This window comes from Ranitomeya variabilis, chromosome 8, assembly GCF_051348905.1.
Source record: "Ranitomeya variabilis isolate aRanVar5 chromosome 8, aRanVar5.hap1, whole genome shotgun sequence".
Taxonomy (NCBI): Eukaryota; Metazoa; Chordata; class Amphibia; order Anura; family Dendrobatidae; genus Ranitomeya; species Ranitomeya variabilis.
The window spans coordinates 115,677,822-115,690,197 of record NC_135239.1 but is presented as its reverse complement, the minus strand read 5'-3'; the positions used below and the strand labels follow the sequence as shown (position 1 = coordinate 115,690,197).

At 42.1% G+C, this 12,376-nt stretch overlaps 1 protein-coding gene across 1 annotated transcript in view; it reads left to right on the top strand.

The window, feature by feature from the left end:
• The window catches only part of LOC143788940 (small ribosomal subunit protein uS2), a 50,646-nt gene extending 39,237 nt beyond the window's left edge, over positions 1 to 11,409 (top strand). The window contains exons 5-8 of the mRNA XM_077278913.1: positions 2,921 to 3,049; positions 6,276 to 6,432; positions 6,511 to 6,546; positions 11,240 to 11,409. Of these exons, the coding sequence (XP_077135028.1) occupies positions 2,921 to 3,049; positions 6,276 to 6,432; positions 6,511 to 6,546; positions 11,240 to 11,340 (423 nt within the window). The 3' untranslated portion in view covers positions 11,341 to 11,409. The remainder of the gene's footprint in view (positions 1 to 2,920; positions 3,050 to 6,275; positions 6,433 to 6,510; positions 6,547 to 11,239) is intronic.
• Positions 11,410 to 12,376: the final 967 nt, after the last annotated feature.

The following is a 12,376-nucleotide window of genomic DNA, read 5'->3' as shown; positions in this document are numbered from 1 at the left end:
AGCGTATGCGTCAAAGGTCGTGAAGGGGTTAAAAACAAAACACTCACCATAGGCATGAATCATTACATTACTACTATTATCGTTACATTACTACTATCTAAGCGCTCTCTTATCATTTACTAATGGTCTCATGGGGAGGCTATGATTATGTAGGTTAACCCTTCATGTTCCCACCCAAAGAGTCCGACCTGATGTTACCAGAAAAAACTATACCTATTAATAGTCCAAGATAAAGGTCCTGGTGCGGGGGTGGTTTTACGTTTGCATTATAAATTCTTTACTATACTCTTATCTTACCATCTCACTATAACTTAACCCCACGGTCTCGTGCTCACTTGTTCTATTTGGGACCATTAACCAGGCTATCTCCACCTTCTGAAGTTGATATCATTTATAAAAATATAGACATGTCTATTTTATCATTAAGCCCTGCTGGGCCCATCGCTCCCGTCCGCATAATTATTATAATGTGCAGTTCATTCTTTTATATCATGATATAAATTATCGCGTGGCCAGCGCCATCTTGAAACAGGATTTTTTTTTTTTCTCTAGCAAGATGGTTCCTGCACAGTGGCCTCTCAGCAGTTGCTGCTACTGCGCAGTCACCATCTTGGAGTTGTTTCAATTCCTTTTTTTCTCTCTGGCAAGATGGTGTCGCCTGTGCAGTAGCAGTTATCGGATCGCTGATGGGTAGTACTGTGCTGGCGCAGTTTTCAGACACAATTATTATTTTTTTTTTTACTGAATTTATAGCCTGATATAAAAGAATGAACTGCACATTACACATGCGATCATGCTACAGCACAGGTACCGCCGCCTACCTGCTGCAGGTGATATATAATACTGGTGAATACCTAATTAGAGCACCACATTAAGAACCCCCCCCCCCCCCTCCACAGGCTGCCCCGGAGCACGAGCATATCATTAGCTGAAATTAAAGATTAAACAACCACAAGACGGATTTCATCAACCAAGGTATCATTTTAATCAGTATAACAGCGCCAACCTGACACTGTCTGTAGGTTACTGAGCACAATCCTGCTGACAGATTCCCTTTAAAAAAATAATTTGGATTTTGGGGTTGCACAACCTCTTCATGGAGAACATTCCTTCCCGACTCCACATATGGCAATCTGATCAATGGCCCATCACATAATCTAGGGCCCACAATCTGTAATATTTATCAAGAAAACAATCCAGACCCTTATTAAATTTTAACCCCTTTATGACCATACGTATTCATATATATCCAGGTTGTCTGGTACATAACGACCTTGGACGTATGGATAAATCATGGCGATTTTGCGCACACAGAGGCTGTTCGTGTGCGATCGCTGCCAGTTGTCAGCTAATGCCAGGATCACTGCTCCTGGCATTTTAGCCCCCTAAGTACTGCAATCATAGCACTTATTAGGTAAAACAACCTATTAAAGAAAAGAATGTCCAGCTTCACCGAATCCGTAAAAAAGAGTTTTCTTTATTCACATACTATTAAGCATAGAGGATACAGACTTCAGCACAAGCCATATGGGTAAGAATCTCAACGCGTTTCTGGAGACTAAGCTCCCTTAATCATGACAATCATGTCATGATTAAGGGAGCTTAGTCTCCAGAAATGCGTTGAGATTCTTACCCATATGGCTTGTGCTGAAGTCTGTATCCTCTATGCTTAATAGTATGTGAATAAAGAAAACTCTTTTACGGATTCGGTGAAGCTGGACATTCTTTTCTTTTTTGGACTCGATACGCCTGAACACAGCGGGTCCGTGCTCCCGAGGATTGGTTTATGCATCACAGGTGAGCTGGTTTATATTCCTTCTTTCAAAACAACCTATTCACAAAATAAATTGTGTCCCAAAATGATAACAAATAACAACTTTTTTTGGTGTAATACACAAAATGTAAAAGATGTTGATCACGTATAGGCACAGTGAGCAAACAGAAGGTGACAATACAGCAGGAAGAGATGACTAAATAGACAATTGATTAAAAAGGTGCATCTAATATATAGATAAGGTAAGGAAATACATGTCCATAATTTTTACTAAGCCAGATGCACCAAATATCCACAGAGTCAAAGGCTAGGTATACACATACATATGTAGATAGAAGTGTTCAGCAGATATATAAATATAGGTATAGCTTAGTACCTGTTGACCTCTCCTCCTGCTGGACTGGTGCCCGATCCTGACAGGTGTTTCGGCACGTAGCCTTCGTCAGGGGGTGTGCTAATGCTGACACTCGGTACTCAATGCCAGGAGCACTGCTCACACAGCAGAGGACAAGGAGAAGCAAAAATGTTTGCAAGAACACAAGGTTCACTTCTCCGGTTCTATTAGGGTATGTGCAGCATCCAGAAGTTACAGCATAGTGGATGAGATTTCAAGAACTCCCGTGTCAACCATGCATCCAGAGACTCCCACGGAGACGGACATGCGGCACGTCTTCCCAGACAGCAGCATATCAATTTGTCTTATGGAGGTGCAAGCCTCCACAAGAGAAATTTCACCCATGGCGTGTATTGGATGCTGTGAATCTTCACGGTTCAGTGAACACAAGCGGATTCACCTGCATTCAATAGCCGACCGTGCTTTGGACGCAGCTGACGTGTGCAGAGCCCAAAGTGCTGCCAATTCCTGAGCGTTTGCACATACTCTAAGTTGTCTCACTGATAACTCCCCTTCATGTATAATAATCTCTGGGGCAGAGTCAGATGACTCCAGGCAGCGTCCTCCTCACAGCCTGGAAGAGGTCATTTATATAGTGATACAAGATGATTTACAACAAGCCATCTGATATGAAGCATACCAGTAGGACTGTTTTTCAGCAGTCTGTTTAGATAGGTCAAATGTGGTGAGATTACCTTTTAAATAAATCTTCCTATTTGACAAAGCACTTAATTGTTTTGTTTTTTTTCCAGGGGGCTCATTCAGTTGGCCTCATGTGGTGGATGTTGGCCCGTGAAGTTCTTCGTATGAGAGGCACAATATCCCGCGAGCACGCATGGGAGGTCATGCCTGATCTTTATTTCTACCGTGATCCAGAAGAGGTCGGTATATAATGTGCAAGTTAAATATTAGTAGTTTTATTGAGTGAAAGCATTTACAACTAACACTATTGCTCTGTACACTTACAATAAGTGTTTATTTTGTGGCTTTTGACTGATGTCTTGTTCCTGTTTCTAATAGTATGGATATATATTTTTTGTACTATATAATGTAAACGCTACGCAGTAGTAGTCAATTTCCAAATTCAGAGCAGTAACAATTTGCAGATACTTACAGTAGTTACGCCATATGTTTGGTTCTATGGGTACTTCCGGTGTATAAGCTGGACTTGCACTAGAATGTTAAAGGGAGTCTGTCACCCCCCAAAATAGCATTTAAAATACCTAATTTATATTGGGAGTCTAGCCCCTATTTAAATCCTTTAAATTAGTCAAAATCGCTCTCCATAAGTTATAGCGCCCCTTCTCTTCGGAGCCCTGCTGTGTGCCCAGTTTCTGACCTCATGGGTTATCTGTGTGCTCAACCTTCAAAAGGAACAAATTTCTTTGGAATTTTGAAGTTTTCTCTTGCTAAGGGCCCACCAATTGCCAACGCCAGGGCCACACCTTTCAGCTACATGGCAAATGTGACATTATCCTCAATCACAAATGTATATAACCATGAATTAAATAAGATGCTGCCTTTTTACACATAGTAATTCAAGTATATTGTGCCAAGAACTGTTCATAGAAGAGGGTGGAGACTCGCACTTGCACAGGGGCCCACAGGAGGATTCTCCTGTAGGCAAGTCCAAGCTTCCCCTAGATGAATTTATGGAGGGGTTTAGTTTGTAAAATGTGGTCACTTATGAGGTCTTCTTCCAAAATGACAAGCCCCCACTCTGCAAAAATCCATTCCAGGAAAATCTGAACTCCAGCATGGCGCTCCTTCCCTTCTGAGCTATGGAATGTTTTCTCTTATTGGTCCTTTTTAAAATGTTAATACTTGAAGCCAAATTAACATTTTAATGGAAAAAAAATGTATATTCATTTTCAACAACCCAATGAAAATAGTTCTTAGTCAACTAAGGCATAATGAGATTTGGTCAGCACAGAATGAGTGTGCAAGTTACCACCACAGCTAGTGGGTACTTGGCAGGACCTAAACCTCCCACCTGCTTGTGTTCCATCAATCTCCCTTCTGCCCTCCTCTGATGGGTCTGGCTTTAAAGAGCCAGCCAAAAGGATGAAATGTTCGAAGAGAAGCAGGTGGAAAGTTGTATTTAAGGCTGTGTGTGTGGGGGGGGGGAAGCAACGTGTGCGGAGTTTTGTCTCAAAACATGAACGATTTCCTGATGCTAGCAAAGTGAATGAGAATCCTGAAGTTGCTTATTTTTGACTTGCAGATTTAGATCTGCAGCATGTCGATACTTTAAGTGTTTTTGCTGCCGATCACACTCATACTAATGAGTGGGGACAAATCTGCACCAAAAGTGCATGTATTTTGCGCTTCGAATTTCCTGACGAGAGAAACGAAATGGTGCTGATCTCTCACAAAATAATGGAACTCTGTCAGCACAGAATAACTCTTCAAACGGAGTCCCTGTGCACATACGCTAAATGTTTAACTGCGCCACCATGTACCGAATGCCTGTAGTGAGTTTGAATGGTCATTCTGTGCTGACAATCCCTTTAAAAATGCTCCCTACATCCCTAGATTTCCTTGAATGGTGTTTCCAAAATAGTTACTTGTGGGGGTTTCTGCTGTTTTGGCATGTTGGAGGCTCTTCAAAAGTGGCATGACATCTGCAATCTATTTCAGCCAAAAGTCAAACGTCTCTCCTTCCTTTCCGTGTGCCCAAACAGTAGTATGTGACCATGTATGGTTTATCATTGTGCTCTGGACCGCCCAATTTGTTGTGCAATTTCTCCTATTTTTACTGCTACTATTGTGAAAATAAGAGAATTTGGCGCTAAAGCAGGGCCGGGGAACCATTTTTCTGCCATGGGCCAATTTGAAATTTCTACCATCATTCGGTCGCTACACAAAATTATCAACTTGCAAATTACCCTTTCATGAAACAATGAACTCGCCCCTTACGTGATTGCTGGAGGTGCTTCTCTTTGGTGCGGCTTTGAAGTTAGGTGATATTGAGTATGTTGCTTCTCACAGCTGCTTTTCCATATTTGCCAGTCTAGAGCGTAACTTTGTGATACATTTTGTAAAGCATATTCATCACACAGGAGATGCTGGGACTGCCGTATATACATCACTGGGAGGAGCTGGGGTGCGTCATACTAACCCCTGCCCACCAAGTATGCTGGCCAGTGAAGGAATCCTTCAGTGCTTACGAGTGCGGCTGCCAGCCCGAGCACTTGCTCCTGGGATTCTGCTGGGGGATGCAGAAAAGGTCATATTGGGCTTTTTTTTCCCTACCCCTGGGTTAAAGTAATATTTTTGTGGAAAATACTACATATTTTTATTTTTTGTTTCCACTTTGTTTTAAAGGGTACTCCAGTGAGATAAAAACATTGTAATGGCCATACTTTCATAAGGTATTAAAATAACATGAAGAGTGCAGTTTCCCATCCTCACTAGCTGTAATTGTGTTGTGCTGCGGCTGCTCCCCCTCCCTTATGAGACGTAACATCATACATTAGGGGTGTAGCCAGCCCCCTGATACCATCTGATATTGGGAGTGTTGCCTGCTCCAGGCTGCTATAGCTGCCTGCCCAGTGATTACACAGTATCAGACCGCATACAAGCAGATAGAAACTAGACAGGTAGGAAATGTTAGTTATTAGCGATTTTGTGTGCTGGACCTAAGTAATAAGGGCATCAAATTTCAGTTTAGTAAATGCAAATTTAGCCATCTTTGTTTACCACTACTTACGTTAACGAAAAACTCACTCTTGCTGGGTCAAAGAAGCATTACAAAGTTACTATCGCACACAGCCCCATTTTTCAGTTCTAACGTGTCACTATCGGGAAGGTGAAAACCAGCTTCGACGGTATGGCGTTAAGATATATTGACGTGAGTTCCTGCAATTGATCAACTTTCAACATCTAAATGAAGATTGTTCTAAGTTTTGAACTGGATATTTGATAGACAAAGCATATTCAGAAACTCTTTTGCCTGTTTTGTTAGACCATGGTAGTTGTAGCAGACATCTGGGGGTTTTGGCACAAGGTCTGTAACCCAGTGTGATTCATTTGTAAATTGAATTTTGTCTGGTCTTCAAGAGTTTGCTGATGCTTAGTTTTGCAAATATATTTTTTTAATTTTAGATTGAGAAAGAGGAGCAAGCTGCTGCTGAGAAGGCTACCACAAAGGAGGAATACCAGGGTGAATGGACTGCACCTGTCGCAGAATTCAATACAACTGAAGTTGCAGACTGGTCAGAGGGAGTTCAGGTTCCTTCAGTGCCCATTCAACAGTTTGCTGGTATGTAGCTGTTTTGTTTTTAAAAATTGCCCTAAAATGTTTCATGATGTTAAATCTACTTCTAATATTCTAACCTAGATCGTCCTGAACTCCCAGCAGTGCCCAAAGTTCCAGGTAGGAAATTTAAATATAAAAATCAATTTTAGAATAAAATGTTGACATAATAGATCCGAACTTGGGTCCTCTTTACAATGCACGTGAAACGCTGTTTGCTCGACTTTGTTGTTTTGTAATTTATAGCTATGCTCCATTAAAAAAACCTTTTTTTTTTTTTTTTTTTTTGGTCCAGCTAAAAATAAAAACAATTAATTGCATGTATTTTTGCCAACAAGTCCATAGGAAATGAGTATGTTAAAGGGAATGTCACCTAATTTTGGGGCTATAAACTGCGGCCACCGCCATTAGGGGCTTCTCTACAGCATTCTGTAATGCTGTCGATAAGCCCCCGATGTAACCTGAAAGATAAGTAAAACAAGTTAGATTATACTCATCTGGGAGAGGGGGGTCCGATGGGCGTCGCAGGTCCGGCGTCTCCCATCTTTTTATGATGACGTCCTCTTCTTTGCTTCCTGTCGCGGCTCCTGCGCAGACTTATTTATCTGCCCTGTTGAGGGCAGCGTAAAGTACTGCAATGCGCTGGCGCCGGGCCTCTCGGACCTTTCCCGGCACCTTCGCACTGCTGTACTTTACTCTGCTCTCAACAGGGCAGATAAAGTACGCCTGCGCAGGAGCCGCGGCAGGAAGCAAAGAAGACATCGTATGAAGATGGGAGGCGCCAGACCTGCGACGCCCATTGGACTCGGACCACCACTGGGTGAGTATAATCTAACTTGTCGCCCCCAAAATCGACAGTAAGCTAAGCCCACTGGCATCAGGGGCTTATCTACAGCATTCTGGAATGCTGTAGATAAGCCCCCCGATGTTTCCTAAAAGATGAGAAAAAGAGATTAGATTATACTCACGCGAGCGGTCCGATCCGATGGGCGTCGTGGTCCGGTCTGGGGCCTCCTATCTTCATCAGATGACGTCCTGTTCTGGTCTTCACGCTGCGGCATCAGCGCAGGCGTACTTTGTCTGCCCTGTTGAGGGCAGAGCAAAGTACTGCAGTGCGCAGGCGCCGGGAAAGGTCAGAGGCCCTGCGCACTGCAGTACTTTGCTCTGCCCTCAACAGGACCCTGTACTGGACCACGACGCCCATCGGACCGGACCAGCAGCGGGAACGCCCCTGGGTGAGTATAATATAACCTCTTTTTCTCATCTTTTAGGATACATTGGGGCGTATGTACAGCATTCCAGAATGTTGTAGATAAACCCCTGATGCTGGTGGGCTTACCTCACCCTCGATTTTGGGGGTGACAGGTTCCCTTGAACTAGCCATCATTTGAAAAGTAGCTGTTTGCTTACTGGAGGGGGGAAACATATACTGCTGGACAAAAGTATTCACCCATTTGAAACTGGTCCAGTAAGCAAAAACAGATGCTTTAAAATGGGGGGGCTATTTAATGGATTAATTTAAATGGATTATTACTGGACATGTGAGCGTAGCCTAAGGCTATGTTCACATGTCCAGTAGTGATCAGTTAGAATGGATCCAGCAGCAATCCTTTTGGCAAAAATGTTGTGCAGACACAACTTTTTAGTCAGTTTTAACTAACTGATTTCGGCTGGTCCTGTCTTTTGAACATTAAAGTTTATAGAAAACGGATCTATTAACTATCCATTTGTTTAAATTGTAACTGATCCGTTTTTTGTTTTTTTTTGCTTACTGGATCTAGTATCTGGTCCATAAGCAAAAAAACAGAAACGGATGGCTAATTAACGGAGCCAGCAGAGAGAAAAAACAGACTAAAGTTTGCACAACGGTTTGCCAACGGATTGCTGCGGGAATCGGTCTTAATGATCACTATAGGACGTAACATAGCCTTAGTTTAAGTACATTCTGCAATCAGTGGTTTTAACTGTATTTACATATAGAAAAAAAGTGAAAAAGCAGCACAAAAAATATCCATCGGGTGTAAAAGCTTCCCAGGCATATACCAATTCTAGTAAATATATCTAAAAAATGGAAGCAGCACACCATAGTAGAATCAATCCACGTGCAGTTTAATTGGCCATATGGGCAATTAAACTGCACGTGGATTGACTCTACTGTGGTGTGCTGCTTCCATTTTTTTGGATGTATTTACATATAAAGATAATGGGGCATGTAAACAAGCAACAGGACAAGCTGCAGTTATATATGCGCAAAATCAGCTGACTGTATAGGACATCTGCAGTGACTACCACAGGGGTCCTCTGCAGACCCCCGGCTTATCATGCCAACCCATCGGCGCCCTAAGATCATGTGACAGGGACGCTGATGGGCAGGGTGTGACGGAGATTGACAGCAGTATTTAACATGTTAACAAACGCATGTGGATCGCTATCAAATCAGCTGTCATGGGCAAAGATGCGGCATTGTATGTCATAGGTCATAAAGGAGTTGACATTAGTGATGTGCGAGTATACTTGTTGCTTGTTGTTTTCCCGAGCACGCTCAGGTGGTCTCCGAGTATTTGTGACTGCTCAGTTTCTGTCGCAGCTGCCTGATTTACGGCTGCTAGCCAGCCTGAGTATATGTGGGGGTTGCCTGGTTGCTAGGGAATCTCCACATGTGATCAAGCTGTCTAGCAGCTGTAAATCATGCAGCTGTGTCAACAAAAACTAAATCTCCGAGCAGTCACAAATACTCGGAGACCACCACAGCGTGCTCGGGCAAACCCGAGCAGTGAGTATATTCGCTCATCACAAGTTGACATGTCAACAGCCACAGGTGGATTGCGATTCCACCGACAGCTGATCAAATCTGCTGTCATGTGAGAGATGTGGGCTCTGGCCGGGATTCGACTTATGACTTACCAATACGTCATAGGTCGTGAAGGGATTAAATGGAAATGATATATTTTTCCCCATCTCAATATCTGCTAAAGTGAGAATAATAACCAAACATTTCAGTGTACAAAATACATTACTGACTTTTAAAGAAAAACAATCCGTGACTAATATAGTCACTCTAATTTTCGCTAACAACCTTCCTTCCATGGATCCTGTCAGTTTCTTATCTGTTGATTTTGGCTGCACCAACCACAGCCTCAGACACTGTTCAGGTGTACTGTTTTTCCATTAACATTAATCTCCCGTTTTTAAGAAGTGCCCACAAGGTCTCAATAGGGTTTAGTTCAGGTGAGGGAGGAAATATGTCATTGTTTCATCTTTAAGGCCTTAACTGACAGCAGAGCAGTGGAGACTGACGCATGCGATGGAGCATTGTTCTGCATAAAAATCTTACTTTTCATGAAAGATGCAGCCTTTTCCCCCCTGTTCCACAGCTTGAACACGTCTTCTAAAAACTGGCAGTCGGTTTGGGAGGTTTTTTTTTTTTGAGTCAATCAACCAACTAGCTCATTAATACCAGCACATAGCAGTACCGCACCTCCACCTTGCATCTGAGTTGAAGGTGACATCTTTACCTGTTACTCCACTAGTCTTTAACAGACACTCATCAGTCCTGAAAACCTTTGACAAATCTTCAGATATTTCTTGGCCCAGTCTTGATGTTTCAACTTCTGTGTAATGCTCGGTGGTGGTCAGGTTTCAGCCTTCCTTACCTTGGCCATGTCTTCATCACTAAACGTCTCATACTTATGGGCTCTCCAGAGGTTGCAGTTCTGGGATATGACAGCTTTGGAGGATAATGGGTTCCTGGTCACTGCACGTTTAGGCTATGTGCACACGTCAGGATTTCTTGCAGAAATTTCCTGAACAAAACCGGACATTTTCTGCAAGAAATCCGCATGTGTTTTTCTTTTTGTTTGCGCGTTTTTCTTGCTTTTTTTGTTGCAGATTTTTCCGGAGGTTCCAAATGCAATAATATAGTGGGAAATCCGCAAAATTAATGAACATGCTGCATTTTTTACCGCAATGCGTTTTTTCGCGGTAAAAACCCAACATAGGTACAAAAATTGCGAAATGCATTCTAAATGATGAGATGCATATGTATGCCTTTTTTATGCGTTTTTATAGCGAAAAAAAGCAGCATGTGCACACAGCCTAAATCTTTTGCAGTTGATGTGTGGGGTTTTTTTTGTTGTTTTTATTTTTTAGCACTTTTTTTTTTGCAACCCTTAAGACTATTTGCAGTGAAGCAAATTAGTTATTGGTTATGTATGGATATGGCTAACTCTTAGTAAGCACCTATACACACCTCTTTTCTGTTGAGGAAGTGACGGTCAGTCTTTTGATATTTGTATACACAGTGTAATCCTAGTCATTATATATTTCTTTCATTTCTTTATTGAAAGCACTTATGAAAAATGCTGCTTAACTAAGCAGTCAGTTTACCACTTCATCCAGTAGATCAGGTACTTTATTTGTCCAGAGACAGATATTTGTGTTTAAGAGCCACATGAGTCAATGTATATATGGGCTAAGCTCTGGTCCCACAATGTGTGTGAAGAGGACGACATGCACATTGTGTGTGCACTTCTTGTTGGGTATATGTTCATGACTCTTGCTAGTGACCAGTCTTGTTGTCTAGCATAGTTTCTGACAGACTCATACCAGGTTTAATTGTACATGTTAATGAATTATTGCAATGTGTATGTCTCCTAAATAAGCGTTTTAGGAACCTTGATGACAAAATCCTTGAGAAATAACAGCTCTAAAGTTCATTTAAGACATTGTTTTGATTTATAAATAAAATGTTCAAAATAAATAAAAATGTGCAGCAAGTATATAAAATACTAAAGTCTTCAATTCTTATTTGTAGCGGAAGACTGGAGTTCACAGCCAGCTAGCACGGATGATTGGTCTGCTGCTCCGACTGCTCAAGCATCGGAGTGGGTTGGAACAACCACTGAATGGTCCTAAAGAATTATCTGGTGTCACTTATTTTAGTGCCTGCTATGATCCCAGAATAAACATGTTTTCAAATTAAAAGCAAGTGGTGTTGCATCTTCATTTAAAATGCTGGAGAAATGTCTTAGCTGTGAATGTTAAACATATGTCCACACTTTCCTTTTGTTTATAACATAATAGTTATAAAGGGTAGTTAATTAAACTCAATAGTAAAAGTAACTTTAATCCCTTAAAGACCGCCGATACATATGCCTTTTTAATAGCTGCAGTTAAGGGTACTTACTCCTCGGTGCCGCTTTGTGACTGCGCTGAGAAAATAGGGTATAGCGCCCTCCCAGTGTTCGAAAATCTGTGTGGTCTCTGCTACTGGGGGCAGCTGAGACCCTGGAGAACGTGATCAGGGCTGGTTTTTACGGTCCCCTGTCACGTGTTTGCTGCTATTCACCGAATAATAGCAGTCACAAAAAAGTCCCATTTACAATTCATTTCTCTCTCCTCTATGATCTAGCACAGTGATGGTGGACCTTTTAGTGACCAAGTGCCCAAACTGCAATCTAAAACCCACTTATTTATTGCAAAGTGCCAACACTGCAATTGAACCGGAATACTGAGGTTTTAGATTACAAAAACAACTCCTACATTAGCACCCTATAGCATCTATACTATAGAATAACAATGATGACCCCATCAGTGTGATTCTCCAAAGGTAATCCCCACAGTACAATGTCCACAAAATGTCCTCCATACAGTACCATAGTTCCACATAGTCCTCCATACAGCGTAATGGGCCTCATAGTGCTCCATATAGTGTAATGGGCTCCACATAGTGCTCTATACAGTATAACGTGGCCCAGCATTGCCTTCCATACATTATTACGGCCCCACATAGTGCTTGATACAGTATTATGACCCCACGTGATGCTGCATACTGTGTAATGGCCCCACGTGATGCTGCATACTGTGTAATGGCCCCACGTGACGCGGCATACTGTATAATGGCCCCACGTGATGTGGCATACTGTATAATGGCCCCACGTGATGCCATCAC